This window comes from Lynx canadensis, chromosome A1 (genome assembly GCF_007474595.2).
Source record: "Lynx canadensis isolate LIC74 chromosome A1, mLynCan4.pri.v2, whole genome shotgun sequence".
NCBI lineage: Eukaryota > Metazoa > Chordata > Mammalia > Carnivora > Felidae > Lynx > Lynx canadensis.
In genome coordinates, this window is record NC_044303.2 from 81755006 (window position 1) to 81779948 (window position 24943).

At 48.6% G+C, this 24943-nt stretch overlaps 1 protein-coding gene across 2 annotated transcripts in view; it reads right to left on the reverse strand.

The window, feature by feature from the left end:
- The window catches only part of TUBGCP3 (tubulin gamma complex associated protein 3), a 76031-nt gene extending 52463 nt beyond the window's left edge, over positions 1–23568 (reverse strand). The window contains exons 1-7 of one of the 2 annotated variants that reach the window (XM_030314278.1): positions 23361–23568; positions 13919–14026; positions 9950–10017; positions 5412–5489; positions 4689–4906; positions 2667–2839; positions 575–693 (exon numbers count right to left, since the gene is read on the reverse strand). In XM_030314278.1, coding sequence (XP_030170138.1) covers positions 575–693; positions 2667–2839; positions 4689–4906; positions 5412–5489; positions 9950–10017; positions 13919–14026; positions 23361–23436 — 840 coding nt within the window. In that variant the 5' untranslated portion in view covers positions 23437–23568. The remainder of the gene's footprint in view (positions 1–574; positions 694–2666; positions 2840–4688; positions 4907–5411; positions 5490–9949; positions 10018–13918; positions 14027–23360) is intronic. The other variant, XM_030314288.1, reaches the window with a different exon arrangement.
- Between the last annotated feature and the right edge of the window lie 1375 nt (positions 23569–24943).

Here is a 24943-nt window from a genome sequence, read left to right on the forward strand (position 1 = left end):
CGAGGGCAGCAGGTGCCAGCAAGGAAGGGAAGTAGAACCTCTCTCTGCAAGTGTAAGGCTCAAGCAGCATCACCCCGAGACGTAGCTGGCCAGCTCCCCGGCATGGCAGGGGCCCTGTGACGTCAGCCACGTCCTAGAACGGCCGGGACTTGCAAAAGACCACGACATCAACACGAAAGGGCCATGGGGAAGGAGGTTCCAGAAGGGGAAAGCAGGCAAGTGGAGGCACCTTATCCGGAATGGTGTACCAACTGCAGAGATGCCGAGTGGAACCCGCCCCTCGGGTGCCTCGACACCACCATCACCAAGAGCAGGAGTCAGCTCGTGGGTGGCTGCATCCGTGAACACGAGAAGACACGGAAGGAGAAGCAAGCAAGGTCTCAGCAAAAGCACCAGAGCCACAAGCCCGAGGGGAGGCAGACCCGTGTGCCCAACCAGCACACCGGCTCTGGGGGTCCAGTACCCCAAGTGCACCTGTCGCCCCTACAGGTTAACAGCTCCCGGCCGGCTGTACCGACACCCGTCTTTCCTGCCTGAACACCTCACACCTCACACGGGGGGCCGGTAACTGTACCTTCGCCTCCACTTTGTAGCGGTTCTCCACGCTGTCCATCTTGACATGCTTGCCATCTATGCCCTGGAAGACGTACACAATGTCCCGCACAAGGGCCGCCTCCGTAACTTCCCCAGCACCTGAAACATGGGTTTTGTAAGAGGAATTACTGAACAACACATTTTAAGATGGAATCTATTTTATACCACACCTAGTTTTACATTACGTGTTTCAACCAGGAGAAAACTTTAAAATTAAAAAAAATGAGCTTAAGATGGAAAAAGTATGAAGTCCCAAAAACCAAGAGTTTTCTCAAAAAGATATGGAGATCATAGAATTTGTTATACAAAAAGTCTTTAGAAATTTTTTAAAAAAGCAGGGGTGCCTGGGTGGCTCAGGTGGTTAAGTGTCCAACTCTTGATCTCAGTTCCAGTCTTGACCTCACAGTCATGAGTTCAAGCCTCGCACTGGGCTCCGCATTGTGGCATGAAGCCGATTTCACAACCAATCACAAAGGGATGGGTAATTATTTCATAGACGGCGTTTGTGAAAATTTATTCCACGGCATGAGTAGGAACTTGGTTCCATTCTCAATCACATAAAAAGAAGCGAATACGATAGAAAAGTTATGATTTCCATAAACTTTGGAACAAAAGCTAAGTCAGAATTTAGGTGTTACGCAACGACAAAGAGGCAATGCTCAGAAACCCAAGACATTGGTGGGAGGAAAAATGTAATGAGTACACAGTCAGGGCCCAGCACTCCCAGAACCAGGGTAGTGAGTCAGAAGGTAAGGACAGGTACGTACTTCAGTTGTGGGGATAACATTCCATAAATATCAACGCCACCAAACTACGGGTAATATTGTTCAAATGTTATCTACCTGTCGTTACTGACTACTTTGTCTGCCTTTTCCATCAGTTACTAAGAGAGAGAAATTGAAATATCCAACTGTAATTGTGGGTCTGTTTTCTTTGTAGGTCTGTTGGTTTTCCACTGTGCATCTGAAGCTGTTGGTAGGTGAATACACATTTAGGAACATTATTCCTTCCTGAAGAACTGACCCTTTCCCTGTTAGGAAACATCCCTCTGCCCTGATGACACTCCTACGGTGTCTACTCTGACAGTGAGGGAGCAGCCCGTCTTCCCATGGTTAAATACAAGATGCGTGTTTCCATCCATTTACTGCCAACCTATTTGTGTCTCTATATTTGGAATATATCTCTTTCAAGCAGTACATAATGGTCTAAATGTAATTTTTTAAAAACTAAATGAAGTGTCTAATCTATACACATTTAATGTGACTACAGACATGTTTGATTTAAACTCCCTGCATTGCAGTATGTTTCCTATTTATTGCCTGTTCTTTCTTCCTTTGCACCTCCTCTCCTGCTCTTTGGGACTGATCAAGTACACTGTGAAGTCCTTTTATCTGTGAGCTCTGTGTGCCACGCAGGCTTGAAGGCCTTGGTAGGGGCCAGGAGTCACAGCAAACAAGGAGGAGCAGTGAGGGGCACTCTCGCTGTCTGGAAGCCAGCCGCCCAGTCACAGTGTTCCCCCTCCCCCCCCCACCCCAGCTGTCAGGGTTACATGATGGACCCAGGTAGGAAGTGTGGCTGCACGGGCCGGGCTGTGCACTCTGGGCTGTGTTCCCAGGTCCACACAAGACGCACCTGGTCCTCACATTCTGCACAAGAACAGAGAGCAGCGGGGGGAGCAGGCGGGAGGGTGGCAGGAGGGATTATAGAATCTGCGGATTATGAGCCAACGATGAAGCCCATTCCTCTATTCTCGGAAGCATTCCAAACACTGCTATTTGAAGGGCTCTTGGGAAAGAAATGCAAACTTTCTTTTACGATCTAGCAGAGCTCTAAAACTCTCAGGGAGGTGTCTGTTTAACCATCAATAAATCTTCAGTGCATTTCTCCAATGTCCCAGGCACTGCCCGACTTGCTGAGGCATCACGGACCATACTTAGGACTCTGATGTTCTCATCATGAGAACAAGCCGGCCCTCAATGGTTCTAAGCAGGGCCTCGACAGTGTTTTCAAACACGGGAAGCACAAAATCTAGATTGCAAAGAAAACCCATGTTAGGATCTATCCTTACTCACCACTGGCATCCCCTTCCCTCCTTGGTCTTGTCACGTTGCGAGAAACAGTGTTTGGGAGACCTCTTGAGGTAGTGGTTTGTGAAGAAGGCTGGTTTGCAGTTAAAGTCCATGCAAGACGTGACCCCAACTGCTGCCGAAGACAGTCTCCAACTCCGGGAGTGTGATGAGGCTGTCTAAAAGAAGGAGAGAGCATTTCCTACCTCCAAACACGCAGACCATTCATTTGAAACACAACACACTGCTGGAAATGTTCCTAAAATTCCTATATTGAGTTACATGCTAGAAATCTGAGCTAGACGCACGACATCGCCCTACCAGAATCCATCCACCGACCAGTCCAAGGCCTCTTTGGGACGTTTAGGCTGCCATTCAGGCTCTCACTGGCACCTCCCACATATTTCTCAGCCTAAAGACCAAAATCTACTTGACTTTTCTTCACAAGCACATAACATACATGACCCATCTAGAACCAATGAAATTCACGACTAATTTTAACTTTGAACTTGAACTTAACACCTTTCATTCACTCAGCACTTGCAGGGCACAGCAATTTAAACTCTGGAGGACCATCCTTCTATATCCTTGCTTGTCTCCCAGCCTTCACGGTGTTCGACACGAAAAGAAGTATCATAATTTGCAAATTAATTTCAAACATACACAAACATCAAGTCCAAGGCAAGAGTAAAAAGGTCAAGACTGCCTGTGATAACTTCGAGAACGTGTCAGAGCTGGTCTCTGAACAGCTGACTTCTCAGGACGTGTGTTTTGACAAATGTAATGAAATGTCATTTCCCGGGAACCCAACACAAAAATGAAAATCTCAACAGCACTACTGCTCCTAAGGGGCAGAACTCAGATTCAGTATCAGAGCAATACTGCTGGGCCCATCTGCAACCACTAATGAAGTGACACAGGAAAGAAGACCCCAAAAACAGCCCTCCCTCTTCTCTATTTTCATGGGGAAAAAGTCATCAACAACACTTGTTAAACTAGGACTTTCAATACAGTTCTAAATTTCAGAGAAAAATTCTAAGGGACCATTTCAGTTCAAAGTCCTCTATACAGCGCTGTTTTTGTTGTTTTCTTCAAATTGTAAGGTAAAAATGACAAAGTCCATTTAGTTTACTCTTTTAGCCAGAATACAAGTCAGAGATTAAATCTGTAGAATGTGTTGCACTGTCTTTCCAGAACACCACATTCCACTTACAACGCACGTGTGGTGCACTTGAACACGAGTGTACTTATGTCACACAACGATTAGTATTATGCTCACATGGAACACACATGACTGTAAATCTCTTTAGTCACTGTTCTGGAAAAGTACCCACTTTGTAACAGTCTGCTCTAATGTGATTTCCAGGATCGAACCATGTGTAGAAATATACAAAAAGATAAAGAAAAGCAAATTTCCAAGTCCACTACTATTAGCCACTGCTTTTCTCTCAACCACAAACTCTGCATCTCCTGGAAAAGGGAGAGCTGATGGCACGTTGACCATGCGCTCCCAGAGCCCCTCCTCTTAATCCGTGAGTGCCACAATTCTCAGTTTGAAGATAACAGCACTTGAGGACGAGACAACTTTATTTTAGTTTACTTATTTTTTAAATAATTTAATAAAGAGAACAGCATAGATCAGTAAAGCAGACAATATTCACTGAGAGATAAAAATGGGAACACCGCAAGGGAAATGTCAGTCAGTTATCAAATGAAAGGCCCGTCCTATTACGCTTCTGAACGGGGGCCTTCACTAATATGCACTTGCATTAACAGGGAAAGGGTTGGCCAAAAATCATTACAGTCAACCATGACTAGAAGTGGGAAGAATTCCCACGTGAAACAAGAGTTTTGGGGAAGAATAAAATCCTAGGAGAAAGCATATCAGACACAGTGCCTGGAACATTTCTGGCACATATGAGGCCCTAAAGATAGTTTCAGTGAACTCACAAAATGCCTTCCTACAAACCTGAGGATTCTGCTGTTTCTACTGCTGATAAGCAGCCTATGCCCGCGAGCCCGACTCACCCCGGCAGGAGAGACTGTGGCGGTGGGGTCGGGCCATTCAGGGCGTACACGCCAATACTGCTGATGCCGCTGCTTCCCACGCTGCCCGAGCTCTGTGCCGACTGTGTGCCGCGGTCCTGGTAGTTCAGCGGGAGCGTCTGCGGCCTGGCGTAGTAGTAGGGAGTCGAGTGCGCATCTCTCGGCAACGCTTGAGCAAATAACGCAGCATAGCTGGAGACCTGAAAAGAATAGAGAGATATGAAATCACAGAACACTTCCTAAATCAACAGAGATGATTTATACGCAAGTTTTAGTTCTTTCTGTAATTGATTTGGTACTGTTCTTAAAAAATTTATTTTGCGAGAGTGAGCGAGAGAGCACGAGAGGGCGGGAGAGACTCCCAAGCAGGCTCCGTACTGTCAGTGCAAAGGACGCAGGGTTTGAACTCACGAACCGTGAGATCATGACCTGAGCTGAGATCAGGAGTTGGATGCCTAACCGACTGAGCCCCCCTGGCATCCCTGGGACACTGTTGTATTTGAGGTAATAACAACCCTGGAAAACATCTTAAGGAAAAGCAGTGCACTGACTACAGAAAGAAAGAAAGAAAACAAAATCAACCAGACAAGTTACTATTTTCTTAAGTACAGAAGCCGATTCCTGTCACGATTGGGCATGGCTGTGCCGACAAGACAGAAGCTGCTTCGCGAAGGGCGCTGGCTGTGAGGACAGCCTCTCTCTCACCTTGTTTGGCTGCTTGCGTGGATCCTCACTAAGGCTGAGCAAGAGGTAGAGAATTGACCATTTATTTTTCAAAACTCCCTGTTTAAAAAGAAAACATTAACAGAATAACTTTGTACTGCTCTCCAGTTTCATGTAACTTTCTCCTCAATTATCCTTATTTCCAAAACGGAAATGTATTTTAAAAGCCACATGGTAGCACTGGGTGTTGTATGTAAGTGATGTGTCACTCAACTCTACTCCTGAAATCATCATTACACCATACGTTAACTAACATGGATGTAAATTAAAAACATAATAAGACAAAATAAAACAAAATAAAAATTAAACGTAGAACTGTACTTGGTACACAGAAGTTAATCAAAACCAAAAAAATAAATACATTCACACGGTAACAGCATATCTAAATTTGTTCATTTTTCAGGTATTACAAACAGTGCCACCCATTACAAAGCTACAAACCCTATTCTCAAGAGGTCATTACCCTTGGATCATTTCACCCGCTGAAAACTAACTCCAAAGTCCCCAATGAGAACATGTTTTTAAACTACCCTATTCCTGAATAATAGCATTTCCCCTTAAAATAATTCTTAGAATAACCAACTTCCTAAACATAGTCGTTTTAAGGCAAATGCCATCATAAAATAGGTGAACGCTTTTTTCCCCTTTTACCAAAGTCCCGTGTAGGCCATAGAGGATTAAAGAAAGAAAAAAAAAGAGAAATTGTAAAGCACACGATGTAAGTCGGCATGCTGCACACCTAACTCGAGGTTCTGAAGTAAGAGTGGTCGACAAGAAACCCCAGTTTTCTGGATAATTAGCACACGGATTGCATGGACTGTCTACTGCTCCGCCCTGACTCACAGCCCTGACAACAGCCCACCCTCCAGTCACGTGCAAACTCGAGTTTGCAGAGCATTTCTACTCTCTTCTCATGGCCTTACCTCTGGGACACACATGCTAGAATACAAAAATAACTTTATTTACAAAACACATTATGGGATGGCTGCTTACTTTACACAAGGTCCTCATTATAGAGAATATTCCTTGAAAGTTTCTTTAAAGAAAAAGCTTATCTCAGGTATTTAAATTACAGTCTAACTTTAAAAATCTGAATTACACACAATTTTCCAGAAATGATAAACTGCCCAACTAGCACAACACGGTGAACAGAGACCCCGACAAACAGACAGCAAACAGACAAATGAGCAAACACACTTCGGTAGGTACGGGACATTTCAAAGAGAGGAGGGTCACTCAAGTGGCCCAGGCTGATGAAAGGACCCCCAGAGGGGATGGGGTTTTCGAGAAGGGTGGGCGGAGCACACGCACAGGAAGGGGCAGACACGGAAGGAAATGTATTTTAGGGAATGAAGACAGGTACACCTGGCCACAGCCAGGCATGAGACGGAACGGAAAACGGAATGAAGCATCAGGTCAGAGGGGTCTCACGTGCGGGACCAGAAAGCCTGACCACAGGGAGCCCCTGAAGGTGTGACTGCACCTGCGGCCAGGCCCAGGAGGCTGGACTGCAGAGGACACAAAAGGAGACGCAGTCATTCGGGAGGAAAGGGCCAAGGGCCGGCTGGCATTCGGTGACTGAGGACCCACCCAGGGAACCTTCACAGTCCCCTGTGAGCAGGTCCCGGGCTCCCAGGGCTAGGTGACCCCTCGGGTGCAGCACCGAGGGCCGAAGCCCATCCTCCTGCCTCCCGTCTCCCTGAAGGGTTGGAGGCAGATGAGCTCCCGTCACTGCCGTGGAAAGGAGGGCCCCGTGGGATGGACGCCCTCCCACATGCCTCCTCCTGCACCCTCACCACCACTCTGGGACGTGGGCAGAAGCAAAGGTGAGCACCTAACTCCCCTACCAAAATCACCAAGCCGTGCACTGGGAGGCCAACCGCAGGGCGCCGGACTCCAGATGGCACAGGAGAGAGGCATGCTTGAGAGAACAATTAATAAGGCTTGGGGACAGAGCGAATTTGGGGAGAGCGGTGGAGTCGACGTGACATTCGGGTTTCCAGCTTTTGGCACTTGCACAATGTCATCATTCACCAGAAAATGGGGAAGGGCAGGGGTGTGCGTGGGTGCATGTGAACGGATGCCTGGAGTATGGAAAAAGACAAAAAATGCTCCTTTCAGTTCTGAGAATGTCAAGCTGCAAGGCCCTGTGGGAGTTTCCTGAGGGGCATGTGCATAGAGATGCCCAGAAGGCATCAGGAAGGCAACGGGAGGTCCCTCCGGGCAGCGAGTTCTGGGTTAGAGCCTCAGTTCTTGCTTTAGAAAAATAAGGACAATTTATGGGGTGGAGAGCAGAGAAAATTCCAAATCCAAACAAAATCATACACCAAAAACAATCAGCAAATGGCATTTTTATTTTTTTTTTTAATTTTTTTTTCAACGTTTATTTATTTTTGGGACAGAGAGAGACAGAGCATGAACGGGGGAGGGGCAGAGAGAGAGGGAGACACAGAATCGGAAACAGGCTCCAGGCTCCGAGCCATCAGCCCAGAGCCCGACGCGGGGCTCGAACTCCCGGACCGCGAGATCGTGACCTGGCTGAAGTCGGACGCTTAACCGACTGCGCCACCCAGGCGCCCCAGCAAATGGCATTTTTAAAGGAGGAGGCAGTATTCTTTTACCATAAGAACAGGTATGTAAACACGCAGTCTGGGCCTGGAGAGCGTCTGACGGAGGGACTGCGCAGAGGCGTGGACGGACCAGGGAAACAGGACGGCACAACGCCGGCAGGGACCACGGCCAGGATGGAGGCCTGAGGGACCAGGGAGGAGATGGGCCACCAGAGCCAATGAACCGGGGGTGCAGGGCGCGGGCAGGGGAACGGTCTGCGGGGCCCAGCGGCACAGCAGAGCCACTGCCAAGCCACTGCCTGTCAGGAGGAGGGGCGGCTTGGCCTCACTTCCCTCCCGCCCCATCAGTTCTGAGTGAAGACACCCCCAAGCAGGGCAGAGAAGGGACAAGGGAGCCCCAGGGGGGCCATCCCAAGCCCAAAGCAGGGCAGGGAAGGGTGGAGAGAGAAATCTGCTAGGGCAAGCGGGCTGAACGACTCCAGCATCACAGACATTTCAATGCTTCTAAACCACTTCAGACCCCATTATTTTAGATTTTGAAATCTAAGGACCTTGATTCAGACTCAAGACTTTAAATGTACGCACGTATCGAATTCTAAATGTCAGAATGCACGCCAGGGCACTGTAAGATCTGGAGGAACACCCACACAAGTGGGTCTGTGAAGCAGTTAGACACCTAGCTTCTTCCAGCGTCCATACCCCGCCCGCCAAGGTTCACCTCCTCCAAGACCCTCACCGCTGCCCACGCCACCCCCTCATGCCTGCCCTTCTCCCGGCGCCCTCCACAAGGCACGGGCTGCCCTCCCCCAGACAGCCATTCTCCTCTGTCCACAGCTCCGTCAACCACACTGAAGACTGCAGCCCACGACCACTGGGACCCCTTCCCCGACCACTCCACACTGCACCACAGGCCTCCATCACCTCCCCGATCCTGCCCAGACCTCACCTGCACCCCCCGCCGCCACACCTCGCACGGCATGCACTGCCGAGAAGGGTACCCAGTGAGGAGAGAGGACAGAACAGGGAAACCAAGAACTGGATGTTTTAGCACAAAGATGGGCCAGCTGTTCATCTGCACGTATGTTCCTCATCTGGTTAATTACTAGCGCTGTACTATCGTGTCCTCACATTGTTCATCCCGTGTCAGCCACCCGGCCGAACCACGTGCTGCTTCTGGGGGCGAGAGCCCTAGGAAGCCAGCTCTGCTTCACCACACTGCTCAGGGATAAGCACTCAGTGTTCCAAACAAAGTTTTGGAAAACAACCATTTTAAGTTAGAAAGGAGGAGAAAAACTTGGAAGAGTTAAGAGTTTAATCACTAGCAGCCTTAGGCACAACTCGGATATTTGATCGCTGTACTGCGAACTCAGTACTGGATGAGCAAAGCATGAAACTTGGGATTTCACGTTCTTCTCTGCGGCAGGTGGGAGACAGATGGACCAAGCTCTCACCCTGTAATTCAGTGAATTTATTGGTGTCCAGAAGGGCAGCATCTTCTCCAAAAATAACAGGTCAGAAAACCACGTGTGGCCAAGTCATCAACAATCAATCACAAAATGTTCAAAATCAGAACTGTTTTAGGTCATTCACTACAACAGCACAAATTAGGGCCTGAGGAATAACAACGGAGAAGTCGAGCTGTCACCTTACATGCAGCCAAGTCGAGGCTTCTACCAGCTTCCTACCGCACGCGCAGCCTTCCGTCACACGAACTGAGGGCTACCTCATTCTGGTTGCTTTCCCAATGTAGCTTCCTCCACCTTCATAAGCAATTTCCCATTAAATCCAGCTCAAACCTACTTTTAATCTCGAAAATCTCTTCAAAAGCAAACGCAATCTACAATGAAGATCCACTACTCAGCACAGAAAGGTTTAATGTGATCCCACAAAAAAAGTCCCCACATCCCCAAACCAGCCCGACAGCCTCACGGGTAGTGGAGTGCACGCTACCTGTGAGTGAAGCTTTCTGTGGAGCTCTGAAAACAACGCAGCGTCCGCTTCTCTTCTCTGCCGAATAACTGAAAAGTTAGAAAAGAAAGCGACGTGTTAGTCACCTACACCAAAACTCCTTCTAGGACACTATTTCACCCACGGTCACAGGTAGCTGAAGTCTGAAAAGAATCCTGAGCTTAAGAATCAGAATAATGAGTGACATTTCGGCTCCGTGAATTTGGTCAATTCCTTTGATCTGACATTTGCAAAATGCTGACGGTATTAGGCTGGAATCAGAGTCTATGAGAAAGTTAGCTGAAGTAACAGAAACGATGGGACCTTTTAGATTCTACCCACCAATATGAACAGGCAATCCAGTGGGGAAGCTACCACCAGGTTAACTAGTCGATGGCTACTGGAAGGACAGATGTAAAGTAAAAATACCGTGGGAATGGTAAATTCAAAGGGCAATAACCAACAAGCCTATCATTCATGATAGCTTGACCTAAAACCACACATTCTAAGCATTTCTGTTAACACGCACAGCAATATTAGTAAATGTCTTCAGACGCCTGCAGCTACACTCACTAGTTCCCCGGAAGCCACAGTAATGCGCGCAAAGCCCATGCTCCAATCGGTTCCACAAAGGACGAGACTCCACATTGGACCTGGGCCCCAAAGGAGAGGGCCACACTCGCCCACACCCACAGCCCTGCACATACCATGTGCACACAAGCGCCCCTCACAGGAACCCCATACCTGCCCCATACCTGCCACAGCAGAAAAGGCACCACTTTCGAAATCTAGCTAACAGTTTCTCCAGTCTCCAGGGAATCACCCAGCAGGACTCGTTTCTTAAAATCCCAACAGCCAAGTTCACTTAACTCTAAACTGGTTTGCAGAAAGACAGTGACTGGTGTGATGGCCAATACTTTTTCACATGTATCGCCAGGAAAGGGTCCTGGTATTCACGTTCTGCTCTTGTGAACCACACACCAGAGGTTACATCATCCCGTTCACATGTCAGGTCTGCCTGTGCACAAAGCTAAGGCTCTCTTTAACATGTATGTCCTGTTTACTGGGCGCCTGGGGGGCACAGTCGGCTGAGCATCCAACTCGACTTGGGCTCAAGTCATGATCCCAGGGTTGTGAGATCGAGCCTCGTGTCAGGCTCTGCACTGGCAGTGTGGAGCCTATGTGAGATTCTCTCTCGCCCTCTCTCTCTGACCCTTCTCCCCCCACGCCGAGTAGGTGCATGCACTCCCCAAAATAAATTTTAAAAAAAATTTTAATTTTTAATGTGTTGTTACAAAATGCATTAAACTAAACAAATGCAATTAACATTTAATAATATAATTTACTCCCTTTAAAAACATATAAAAATACTCCAAATAAATACAGTCATTAAATTAAGCAAGAGATGCTCTGGGGCACCTGGGTGGCTCAATCAGATGAGCATCTGACTCCTGACTTTGGCTCAGGTCATGATCCCAGGGTTGTGGGCTCGAGCCCTGCATTGGACTCCATGCTGAGCATGAGGCCTGCTTAGGATTCTCTCCCTCTGCCCACCTCCCCCCAACTCGTGAGTGCTAACTAGCTCTCTCTCTCTCTCTCTCTCTCTCTCTCTCAAATTAAAAACAACAACAAAAAAAAATTAAGAGAGGTTCTTTCTACAGAATGACAGAATGAGATCAATACTAATGCACAGATACAAAATAACCGTGGGAAAATGAAACAGTAAATAATACAAATAAAAATAAACAGAATATTTACCCCCAAAAATGTTTTACCTAATAGATTGCAAAACAAATCTTTAGTTACAAGGTACCCCACTGACCAACATGAAACATTAAAAAACAAATAGGTGTTAAATTTTGTCACACATGAGAAGTTTTACAATTTGTTGCAATATAATACATACTACCGTTATATATTCTAAGTGGGCCATATAAAACAGAAAATTATTTTGTGTTGTTCAAGAGGCCAGAACTACCCCAACTCAGCATATCTACCAAAAACTGTAATCAAATTTCAAAAGTGCTAAAATGTAAACACTGTATCTAAGAAATAACCAAATACGAAGTACAAGAACTCGGTGGTGACCATTACATGAAAAGACCATCAGAAATGCTCTCCCCACAGCGGGGCCGTCCCAGACCCGGGGCCCAGGGAGGGTGACGCTCTCCCCACGGCAGGCCCAGAGAGGGTGATGCTGTCCCCACGGCGGGGCTGCCCCACAGCAGGGTCCAGGACGGTGTCCGAGAGGAGTGGCGGGCACTCGGTGGTAAGAGGCAGAGAGGGGCAGGGAGGCGCACTGTGGCAAGATACAGGTCTTTCTTCAAAAACACACAGGATACACCAGAAAAAAACAAACTGTGACGGATACAGCTTTCTTCTTCAAGAAAGTCCAAGACTTCCTTGCCGTATCCACTCCAACAACGTCACTGCCAGTTCCGTAACTCTCAGCCTAGACAAACTTTATTTTTAACTACTACACAGGTAATGTGCTCACCAGGTGGCCTCGAAACGTCAAGCTGCAAAGGGAAGGTTCTGTGAACACAGACCTAACAGCTGGGGTGGTCTTATATGTCTACAGTCTGACATATAAGAACGATTTGAGATGTAATTAATAGTCATCAGTGTTCAGAAAGAGTACAGCGTTCTTACGTTTAGTTTTATTTACTGAATAAAAATAAGTTTTTAGAGGTTAATAGCGGGATAAATACTCCATTTCTGCCCCTACGTTAAATAACACATCACGCTGCATAACACCAGGGGCTGAGTTACCTCAGTGGACGGGCACTTCACCCCTGACTGCTCATGGGGCCCAAGCGTGCCAGGGCGAGGACCGCAAGGTCCAAGCACTCGCGCGTCAGGACCGCCTCCCGTCCAGCTTGGTTACGCACCGTGCAGCAGGACGTCACAGACCACCGGCCAAACCCAGTGAACCAAGCACCAGCTGGGGGTGGCGAACCGTGCCGTGAAGAACAGAAATTCTAGATGGCGTCGCCACAAGTTTGCCAGCACAGTCGGAAGTGCAAAGCCCATTGCGTCTGGGCGGTGGACAGCCAGGCCTCAGCAGGGAGAACGCGCTGACAGGGCCTGCTTTCCTGGCGTGGAGCCCAGAGAACTGTGAGGGGCTGGGAACTGGTCTCTGGAGAAAAACAACCCTCCAACCGGCACAAGAGAAATATTCGCACGTGGGTACCTGTGCTCCAAGCCTCCCTCCCTCACACAGTCACGCAGGGCAGAGGGCAGCAAAGCCCCACCTCACACAGAGCACACACCAGCACCCCGGTGCGAGTAAATGACAGCTTTCTTGTCCAAGGTAATGACGTTTAAGAAAGCTTTCAGTATCAGCCCAGAATGAAAATGTTCACAAAGACCATTCTAAGGTATTAGAAGTTTGAATACTGACAATCCCCAGAAGCCATACTGACCTCTTCACTGCCAACACAGTGTTCTAGGACATGTGGTCAAAAAGTGCATAATATTAAATACTGCAAATCAAAAGATATACAGGAAAATACATGAAGCCCTTTTATCTTCCTCACACTCTCAAATTATTCAGTTCTATAGTATTTAAAACAATCCTCGGGGAGCCTGGGTGGCTCAGTCGGTTAAGTGTCCGACTTCGGCTCAGCTCATGATCTCACGGTTCGTGGGTTCAAGCCCCACGTCGGGCTCTGTGCTGACAGCTCAGAGCCTGGAGCCTGCTTCGGATGCTGCGTCTCCCTCTCTCTGCCTCTCCCTTGCTTGCTCTCTGTCTCTCTCTCTCTCTCAAAAATAAACATTGCACTATGTTCTGATAAAAATCAGAACGAAGTTGTGCATATTGTTAACACACGTTTTTACATATACGTGATAGTACTTATAATCACACTGTGCTTGGGGACCACACGTACACATGCACAGAGATACATACGCATATGCATGTATACAAGTTTCAGAATCCAACACCTGGTAGCGCTGAAGAAAAATACGTACGTTCTTTCTTGATTTTTTCGGCTACGAGAAATTCATCTCTTTCGACGGTTGGGGCAAAGTTGCTGCCAATAACCCGCACTGCGTACTGGAACTGCTGGGCTACGTCAGCTGAAAGGTAAGTAAGAAGATGCAAATTATTGCCAATCAGGCTAAGCTCTGACCAGCTCACGCTTCCAGCCAGAGACAGCGGGCCGGGCACATAGATCTCCCTCCCAGCTTCCCAAGGTCTTAACTGAGAGAACAGAGAAGCTATTCAGAAACCAAAGCAAATGAATGAATAAATGAATATAACGAGAGTTCCAAGAAACAAGAAAGGGAGACAGCAACAGGCCAGGAAGGCTGAAGAATCCCAGACAATGAGCTGGACCGATGATCACAAAAACGGGGCAGGGAGAGTCACAGCCGGAACACGGCCCGTGAGAAGTAGCCCATTCGCGAGAACGTCCGAGAAGCCCCAAGGCTGAGGTCAACAAACACAGAAAACCAAAGTGGGCAGCTAACTTAATAGACAGTGTGCACCTCAGGCACCGATGACAACTTAACCACGGATGTCTGCCTCTACTTCCTTCAACAACCCCACTAAACTGACAAAGAATTTTGTGGTTTGCTTGTTTAACAAAAGCAGAAACCCACAAGGGCAAAGAAGACAAGGTAGAAACTGCACCGAACAGAAGTCAGCCAGTGTGAGAAGCAGCAAAGCAAACCGATGGGCGGGAGCAGGTTCAGGACAGTGAGATGGGCCGTTCCAGGTCTGACTGGAGGGGCAGCAGGGGGTGGAGGGGGCAGAGCCACCAGTCCCAGCAAGAAACACAGCTCCCTCTGCAGAAGCCCAGGGAGGCTCCGAGGGCAGGGGGCCCCACTCCTCAGAAGGTGTGAAGGAACTGGGGTAGAAGAGGACCAGCAGAAGGTCTGACTGGACCACAGGCCCCCAGGGCCTCTCCCCGTTCTGTCCCCCACACAACCACTGACCGTCTCACCGGGCAACTCGCACAGGGCCTGCTAGAAAGGCGCACGAAGGAAAGCAGCAGACTGGCTGGTGCCTGGGCAGCTCGGTTGGTTAAGCATCTTGACTCTTGATTTCAGCTCAGGTCATGATCTCTCAGTTCGTGAGTTTGAGCCCTGCACTGGGCTCTACACTGGGACTCTCTCTCTCTCTGCCCGTGTGCACTCATGTGCTTTCTCTCTCTCTCAAAATAAATAAATACACTTAAAAAACAAAAAGTAGCAGACTGAACTTAAGGATGCCATCCCTCCTTCCCAGGCACGGGGAGTCACAATTCCTATACAAGGAACACTAGCAAACCCAACACCCCTACCTTCCCACTGATGCACAACCACCCAGCAGGGCACACCCCAACCTACTCCAGGCAACACCATTAACATCTTAGAGTCGTGAGTTCAAGCTCTGCATTGGGCTCTGCACTCGGCATGAAGCCTACTTAGAAAGAAAAAAAAAAAAAGAAAGCAACTTAAATGTGAGGGAAAAAATGGTTTCTTTTGTAAACTCAAAAAAGAAGCTCACCGTATACCATACAACACATGCAAAAATTAACTTGACTACATCACAGTAAGAGTAAAACATAAGTAAAACATAACACTCTTAGAGGAAAAAAACCAACAGAAGAGATCTTTGTGACTCTAACTCAGACAGAGTTCTTACGTAATATACCAAAATTCTGACCCATTAAAAAATGTGTTAAACGTGGGGCCCTGGCTGGCTCCATCAGTGGAGTGTGTGACTCTTGATTTCTGGGTTGTGAGTTCGAGTCCCACACTGGGTGTAGAGATTATTTAAAAATAAAATCTTTTTTGGGGCGCTGGGTGGCTCAGTCAGTTAAGCGTCCGACTTCGAACTCAGGTCATGATCTCATAATTTGTGGGTTCAAGCCCCGTATCGCGTTCTGTGCTGACAGCTCAGAGCCTGGGGCCTGCTTAGGATTATGTGTCTCCCTCTCTCTACCCCTCCCTCACTCATGGTCTGTCTCTCTGTCTCTCTCAAAAATAAATAAACAGTAAAAAAAATTTTGTTAATACAATAAATAAAATCTTTTTTTAAAAAAATGTGATAAACGGGACTTTATCCAAGATTAAACTTCTGCTCTGCAAAGGACACTGTTAAGAGAATGAAAATACTGAGGAAATATTTGCAAAACACAACAAAGGACCTGAATCCAAATTATAGGGAGAGAGGTCTGAAAACTCAATAAGGAGGGGGGCAGGGAATACCCAATAAAAAACATAGCATAAAAATGTTAAACAGACAATCAGCACGAAGGTGAATGGCACAGAAATAGATGACATTAGTCATCAGGGAAACTCAAGTTAAGACCACAATAAGACACCCTTATTCATCTATCCCAACTGCTGAATGAAACAGACCACCAGCACCCAGGCCGGGCATCCCGTACACTGGCCGGGGACAGGGGTGGGGGGGGCAGTGCATGAAGGTGGCACAGGCACTCTGGAAACATTCTGGCAGTTTCTTTAAAAGCTAAGCATACACTTTTCATGTGACCTAGCAATCCCACTTGTATCTATTCCAGAGAAATGAAACTTAGGGTGACATAAACCTCTGTACATGAATGTTTGCAGCCACGTTCCCTAGGACTCCTCGTGACCGCCAGAGCCCAGGACCCGTGCAGACACCCCCGCTATGTGCAGGGACAAGTAAGCCACAGGGCGTCCGTGCAGTGGAACGCAGCTCTGCAGTGAAATGGAGTCACCTACTAACACATGCGGCACCACTAGTGAATCACAGAAGCATCAGCAAAGTGAAAGCGGCCAGTCTCCAGAGCACACACGGTATGATTCATCTACACGATATTCTGAAAAAGGCAACACAGAACAATCTAGAACAGAGGACGGCTGCCAGAGGCAAAATAGCAACACAGAGGAAGCAGTTGTGAAATGTTTTTAAAACTATTAAATATTTAAAAACTAGGCCAGATACCAGATGGAGCTAGTCAGGGGTCAATAAACACAACAACACAACAAACACAAGTTAGAATTCACGAGAAAGAATGGCACTTTTCCCATAATTAGTCCTCAAATTGATGGAGCGCCAAGTGTTAATCCATATAAACTTTGAGTCCCACACCTAGACAAAGTTTCAGAGCACGACAGCAAAATTTACATAGAGCGGAATTTCAGAACATAAAAGATAAAGAGAAGATCCTATGAGCTGCCAGATGGAGCTTCAAAGGAGTAAGAATCAGTTTAACGGCAGATTCTCATCAGTGAAGGAATGAACACCTTCCAAGTGGACAGAAGGAAAATCACTTCAAACTTTCCGTATCTGATTGATGATTTAGGAGATGAGGCTCTTAAGCACTTATCCAGGCCAGCAAATCCTGCTGAATCCATTTCTCACGGTGCGTCCCCACACGCCCATTCCACGGCTCTATCCACCTGCAGTAGGTGTCCTAGGTAGCCGGCCACCCTGTGTCTACTCTTGTCCCTTAGAGCAAATTTTCCACGTGGCAGTCAGAGCGATCTTTTTAGAACGAAAATAAAGTCATCGCTCTGCCTGACCCTCCCGTCAGGCCCAGAATCAAATCCAAACTCATGAGGACAGCCTGCCCGACCTGGTCCCTGGTCCCTGGCCACGCCCCAGCACCACGTCCCGCCTCTCCCCTCCCAGCTGCACTGGCCACAAGCCAGCTGCGCTCCATGGTCTGGCCAACCCTGCCAACCCTTGAGCATACCACCCCACCCCCGGCTTGTGGCCCGGACCCTGACACTCTTCTCCCGCATCCTCCCAGGCCTCACCCCATCACTTCCCCCGGTTCTCTGCGGAAATGTCACCCCTTCAGACCACCCTCCTCTCCCAAGCACACCCAAACACGCACGCAGGAGAGAGACTACAGAGTCTTCCCCGAACACCACCACATCAGCACAGCATGTGTTCGGGACTTGGTGAGTGCGGACAAAGCAGGGCAGGGAAACAGCAAAGAGAAGTAATCTGAAGGGTTTTTGTGGAGTCCCAGGATCAGGGAGTAGTTTAATTTTCTTCTTTATACTTTTCCACACCTTTAACATTTTCTAAGGGGTAAACATTAATTTTAATACGTTAAAAGTGGCACTGAAAATTTCTCACCTGCAAGGGTGCCTATAAAACTGTTCTAGTTGAGAAAATGTTTTTAGATTACCATGATCCTGAGTTCTACAAAAAAAAAAAATACTTCATTAACATACTCAAGTACCTGAGACAAACATCTCCACTCCAAAAGTTTCATAAACTTTCCACTTTTCCAACAAAAATTCAAAACTCAACACCAGAAATCCTCTCCTCTCCCGTCTCTACGCTCTGCACCTGTGCCATGTGTAGCATTTCACTGCCACCTCACCAACCACCTTCAACTTCCCTACCTGCTGGCCAGACCAGTGTGCAGTCTCTCTTTCCTGCTGACAGAAAATACCTGAAAATTCCATCTGTATTTTTAGGTGAAATCTATCTAAGTTTCAAAGGCAGACGTACAGAATACAGGCTATTAACTTCACAGTAACAATCATTCCTTGTTTGATGAACCTAACCATCAAACAATATCCACTACAGATTTCCAGTTTAACACTCCCACAACATTATTCCATTTCTAAGGTAAAAACTAAGTTCAATCAGTAATTCAAAGAAAACTCCTAAGCGCCAAACACCACGGGCCCTAAGACGGGACAGAAAATAGTGGTTCACCAGGCAGCTGAGTGACAACACGAAACACGAGGCAAGTAACTCCACAGGCAATCCGTCTGCGATAAGAGCTCCTAAGAAAATGAGCGAGACGCTGTGCCGGCCAACAGGGAGGACCTCACGACGTGGGCTGGTCAGGGAAGGCCTCTCTGAGGAAGCAGCCCTCTGACATGTAGGAACCCGCCACGAGAAAGGACACGAGGAGATTCAAGGGCTACTGTGTCCATGGTCCCTCAAAGGATGCCAGTGTCGCTAGTTCCAAAATCCAAGCCGTGTTCCATCCGGAGTCCCAGGGGAGGAGGTCCAGGCTGAAGCTCTTTGATGACTGGCGAGGTCCAAGATGAAAAATTAGAGTATTGCATTGTTTTCACCAGCAAACACCAAAGGAATGCGCTACGTCCTCACGTCCAATCCGCTCTGGGTATCAGGAGCCAAGGCAGGAAAGCAGTGTTCCTCTACCCAGCCCCTGAGAGTATCCCCCTGAGAAGCAGGCACCAGTGAATTCAAGTACACACTGCCCAAGCAGCCGCTGTACCCACGCACACTCTCCAAACAAGCCGTGCAGAGAACACACAAGTGAAGACAGAGGCGAGAGGCCGTTCCACAGGCCAGGCAGGCGCTTAGGTTCCTGCACTCAGCACAGAGATGGAAGGTGCCAGATTCCACACAGAAGAGCAGGAGGGAATTAATTCAAGACATCAGGTTCTGGAACCAGAGATGTGGGTTCCGATCCTGGCCCTGCAATTCGCCAGCTTGGTGAGCAAACTACTTTATCTCTCCGTCTGCGTGTCCTCATCTACAAAACGAGGTTAGTGAGAAGTATTCCAACCATCCAGCAACATTGGGAGTTAAATACACCAGCTCACAGTGTATGCAGAGTGTGGCAGAGAGTAAGTTGTTGAAAAACGTTAGGTATTTTTATTAGTATTAATCTGAAAATGTCATTTCAATGCATGATCTGTCTGCCATAGCCATTAAAACCACAACTCAAAGCACCCGGCTTTTAACTTTTCAGCAAGATAATGTGGCCTTCATCCTGTAGATTACACGTAGGAAACAAACTCTCTTCACCTGGTGTGATCAGATGTCCCCTCTAGAAAGGACCCGTGGCTGCAGCACAGAAGAGGTTCGCGTTCAGGACAAGGGAGACAGCGGGACCACATGGCCTCAATGCCAACGTGAAGGCTCCAAAGAGCACTCCGATGTGGGCCCAAGAGTTCGTAAGTGACAGTTACCTTCTAGACCCCGAAAGGGTTCCACGAGCACTCAGGTAGAAAATGAACATAAAGATGCACAGAAATAAGTGAATCCAAAGGCTGCGGCTGCGTGCTCTCCTGGGATTTGGAAAGTGAGCGGGGTGGAGGTGCGCGGTTTGGAAGCGATGCACACACGACACTGCTGTCCTATGGGACAGGACGGCACGTCGGCCAGCACAGAGCAAGCATGTAAACCTGTAATTCTTTCCCCTCCAGACGCAGGCCACAGGCCACAGGGACTCTGCGCTTGAGACACCACACTCCCACATGGACCTACAGAGTCACACTATCTGGAGACAGTGCCCACGACATCAATTCTGAGGAGGTATCACATGGAGAGATGCACGGCGACAAGGTGTGAAGGCTTAGCTACCGTAAAAGGCCCCCCCTTCGACCACTGCCACACCACCAGTCCCGCCACAGCAACCCTGATACCAGGTTCTCGTGTGGCCACGCTCCACGCGCAGCTCCCACGGAATGCAAGGCTATGCTCCAAAACAGAAACAAGACATGCTGCTCTAGACTTGGGGCTCTCAGACTTTTCAGTCTCAGGGCCCCCTTCCATGCTGATGATTGAGGATCCCTAAGAGGATTTACTTATTCGTGTAGGTTATGTCAATATTTACTGGATCGGGAATTTAAACCGAGATCATTTTTAAATTTTAGATCATTTTAAAATAACAGTAAGCCCACTAAGCACAACTTTCCAATGAAGCCTAAAACACTGGAATTTCTATGTCAGTAGACATTTAGTGCACATTTCAACATACACTTAATGTACCTTTTAACATATATTTAATATACATTGATTTTCCCAAGTATATAATCAAGGAAGACCATAATTTATTCATCTGGAACTTCATCAAGGGCTCTTCACCACTTCGGAAAATCATGACACCGACAGCAATACCGCGTGAGGCCCACGAGTCACCAGGACGGCACCCCGTCCGCCTGCGCCGTGGCTCGGAGCACACTCACAGCACTGTCACAGCAGAAGATAGTCATCTCACCTCAGTGCACAGTGTATTAGAGCCGCCCCTGAGCATTTGTGTTCAAATACTCACCTAATAAAACCCACTGTGCTTGTTATCTTCTAGTTAGGAAAAGGATTACAAAGTATGAAAAGGAAGGTTGCTTCTGAAACATCCAGAACACACTGGCTGGCAGTATGTGTGTGTTTCAAGCAAATTCGAAGGCTGGAAAAGGTGAGAAATAATGATTATATTAACTTTATAAACATAGGGGGCGCCTGGGTGGCTCAGTCAGTTAAGCATCTAACTTGGGCTCAGGTCATGATCTCGCAGTTTGTGAGTTCAAGCCCCGCGTCGGGCTCTGTGCTGACAGCTCAGAGCCTGGAGCCTGCTTCAGATTCTGTGTGTGTGTGTGTGTGTGTGTGTGTGTGTGTGTGTCTCTCTCTCTCTCTCTCTCTCTCTGTCCTTCTCCCACTCACGCTCTGTCTCTCTCTCTCTCCTTCGGAAATAAACATTAAAAAAAAATTATAAAATAAAAGTAACAGGTATCAATTATTCCTCAATATCATAGCCTTGGAAAAGCAATATTATAATAATACAAGGCCAATTGTTTATAACATGACCTTAGAAAAAGAATTAATCAAATGTTCTACTTAGTTACCAGATAAAATACCCACTAACGAAAAGATTTTTTTAAATGTCAAACACTGTAAAGGAAGCAATTAATATTGCTTTTGTTCAGTAAGGTAGAACAAATCAGAACAAGGCAAGCTATTAAATACTTATAAATTCTTCAGTAAATAGCATGTATTTGGAATTACGAATATAATGGTTTAGCAATCCTCGCGGTCCAGAACAGAGCTAACGGAATCATCTTTGATGGATTTTATGATCCATTTGGTTCAGAGAGGATCCCCTCAGGATCTCGCAGAGAACATATTTACTCTTATATTTAAACACGGTTCTAAAGAGAGACAGGAGGAGGCAGAACTCTGCTGAAGATAAGTGCTTTAATCTCCTTGAAGGGTGAAAAAATCAAAAGGAGCCTCAAATTTTAAAAAAAGAATTTTTTTTTTTTATCGAGAAACATCATGCTACCTCACAATGAGTGGCCTTCAAAGTCCAGGTATGAGCATGGGGGGGACGGACAACCGTGTGGGTTATCCTGGAAGGAAAACCGAGGACCCACCAGCACAGTGAGACCGCTGGCGTTAGAGTGAGTGAGTGGTAACCAGCAATCTCAGCCCTCTGGCTTCTCCTAGGATCAGGAACATGGAATCAGAAAGGTAACGGGGTGCTTGAGGTGCACGTACAGGAAAGCTGGAGACAAAACCTGAAAACAACAAGCCAGGCTCGCAACCTGTGCACCTGTCCTCTCTCTGGGGAACCCTCTCCAGGTGCTCCTGGGCCCCCCCACCCTCACTCCAGTCCATCGAACCATCTCCGCAGAGGCTTTCCCTCACTTCTTCCCTCAAAATCCCAGCACCCCGCTCTATCTCCGTTTCAGCATTTATCCCTAACCTACAATTACCTATTTTACCACAATTCCTCCCCTAGAATGTACATCTACCAGTGGAATGACTGTCTGTGCATCTCCGCATCACACAAGCACTCAGCATAGTGCCTAGGGTTGGGGAGCCCAAAGGGACAGACTTAAACTTTATAAAATGTCCCAAGAACTGTGTGAGGTTGGTGTCATTGAATAGGCTGACGGGGAAAAAAAAAAATCCAGCTTTTACCCCTACAGTTATCATAGAACATCAACTCAAGTATGTACCTAATTGTCATGAATCGCGAAAAGTTAAAATTTGGTCATTATATTTTCAAAGTAATTTTGTGTAAAGTCTTCCAGCAAAAACTGCACGATTTCTCGTCCACCGCACGGCGCTGAAGGCATAAGCAACCCCGTGTCTTCAGTTACCCAGAAAATCCCTCCAGGGTGGACTCCACGCATCCCCTTCGCGTCCCGCCAAAACAAACACCAAGAGGGCAAGCCATGTCAAATCGTAAAACACCGCGGCCGCAATGGCTCCACACCCCGCAGGGCTGGGCTTGGGTATCGGCATCCGCAGGGCGGCCTCTCCAGGACAGCTTCGTACCAAGTCCAACCTCAGCCCTTGGAAGAAAACCAGGGAGGTAACAGTCACGCACCCCCGCTTCGCAGCACACTCCGACCGCTCGACCTTCCCTGGGGGGCAGGGAACACGCTGCTGCTCGCCAGCTCCCGGCCACCCGGCCCAGGCCACCGCTGCCCTGCCTCCCCGGTGACTTTGAACAAGGTGGACGCGCTCGCGAGCCGCCGTGCCCGGCTTCGCCCCCCGGGCCCGCTGCGCCGGGAGCGGTGACTCAGCCCCGCCGGGGTCCGGCCTCCCTGCCTCCGCCCCCGGGGCTGCAAGCCCTCCGCAGGCCGCCCCGCCCCGGGGACGCGCCCCTCCCCAATCCCGCCGCCCATGCGAGGCCTCCGGATCCCAGGCTGACGGGCGGCCTCCGGAACGCGCCTCGGCCCCGAGCCGCCGACCCAGCCCCGCTACCTTCGCTCCTGCCCAGGATCCGGCAGCACAGGTTCTGCAGCAGGACGTTCGGCGACTTCTGGTCCGGGGTCGCCATCCTCGCCTGGGACCGCCCGCGGGGGCCCCGCAGAGCCCCCCGGCTCTCGCCCGCCCCACGCCCCACGCCACGCAGGCTCCGGTCGTCCCCGACGGGCTACGGCCTCTCGGGCACCGCCGGCGACCAGGCCGCCATTTTAACGGAACCCGCCGAAACCGCGGGCCCTTCCCACAATGCCCCGCTTCTTCCGGCCGCTCGGGGCGCTGGTGCGCTGGCCTCAGAGTTCCCCGCTCCGTGGCGCGAGGTCCCCGGACCGCAGCTACCGCGCGTGAAGGGTTCCGGGACCAGCTGCTCCAGCTGCTCAGACCGCACGGTCCCCGACACGGGGTCCTGTAGCCCAGGTCCCCCAACACCCCTGAGGTCAGGAAGGCCACTGATTTGCTCTGTGCTCAATAGCATCTTTATAATCCATAATTTTAAAAAAGTTTTAATGTTTATTCTTGAGAGACAGAGCACGAGTGCGAGCAAGGGAGGGGCAGAGAGAGGGAGACACAGACTCCGAACAGGCTCCAGGCTGTGAGCTGTGAGCACAGAGCCCAACACGGGGCTCGAACCCATGAACTGTGAGATCATGACCCGAGACGGTCAGACGCTTAACCGACTGAGCCCTCTAGGCGCCCCCGTAGACTTTTTTTTTTTAAACATCATTGGCTCAAGCTAACTTTTGGTGGAAGAAGTCTGCTTAAAGGAGTGCAAGATTTTATGGGTTTTGACACTTGGTTGACATTGACACCCGGTACACTTTCTAGGTTTTCATAGATAGCATGTGACTATTCACCATCCCTAACCCCAGGCTCCCCTCCCCACACGTCCGGGGTAACTAGTCATCTGAAGACTAAGTCAGGCCTATGAAGACTGAGGGGGGAAGGGCCTGAAGAGAACAAAGCAGATCAGCAGGCCATCACAAGGCATTTGAAACTCTGTTATACACACCTGCACACAGGAGCAGGGGGGAGGCTGCAGGCACTGAGAAATGCCCCACCCGAGAACAAATGAGCCAATCCACACACCAACTGGTCAAAGATGTGAGATGCTGGCGGCCAGGAGCTTTGCGGTTCCCGTGACTGCAGCCAGTTAGACACAGGCAACACTTACTCCACTGCGGACCAACCTATTTCCTTCCTGAGAATCTGGAATTAAGATGAAAAGAGCTTATATCCCCAGATGGGCTGCACTATACTGCAGAAAACCAGGCACCTAACAACAATCAAGTGAGCTGAGCGCAAGAGAAAAATCCACCCCTTCCTTCCCAGGGTGGAGGAAGACAGCAGGCTTTATAAACGGGACCCCCTGAGGCTTCCCACTGAGGATGGCACCTGAATGAGGTGTCCCGAAGGAGGGCCGGACCCTAAAGGGACCTACTTGGCGGACCATGCATTTAATACCCACCTTGCACCACGTGAATTCTAGGAACAGGAAAACCAGAAGAGCCCCAGGACAATCGTCAAGCAGGTGTCTGAGAGAGGCGACTGCAAGGCCAGCACCCCACGCCCAGAACAGAGCTGCA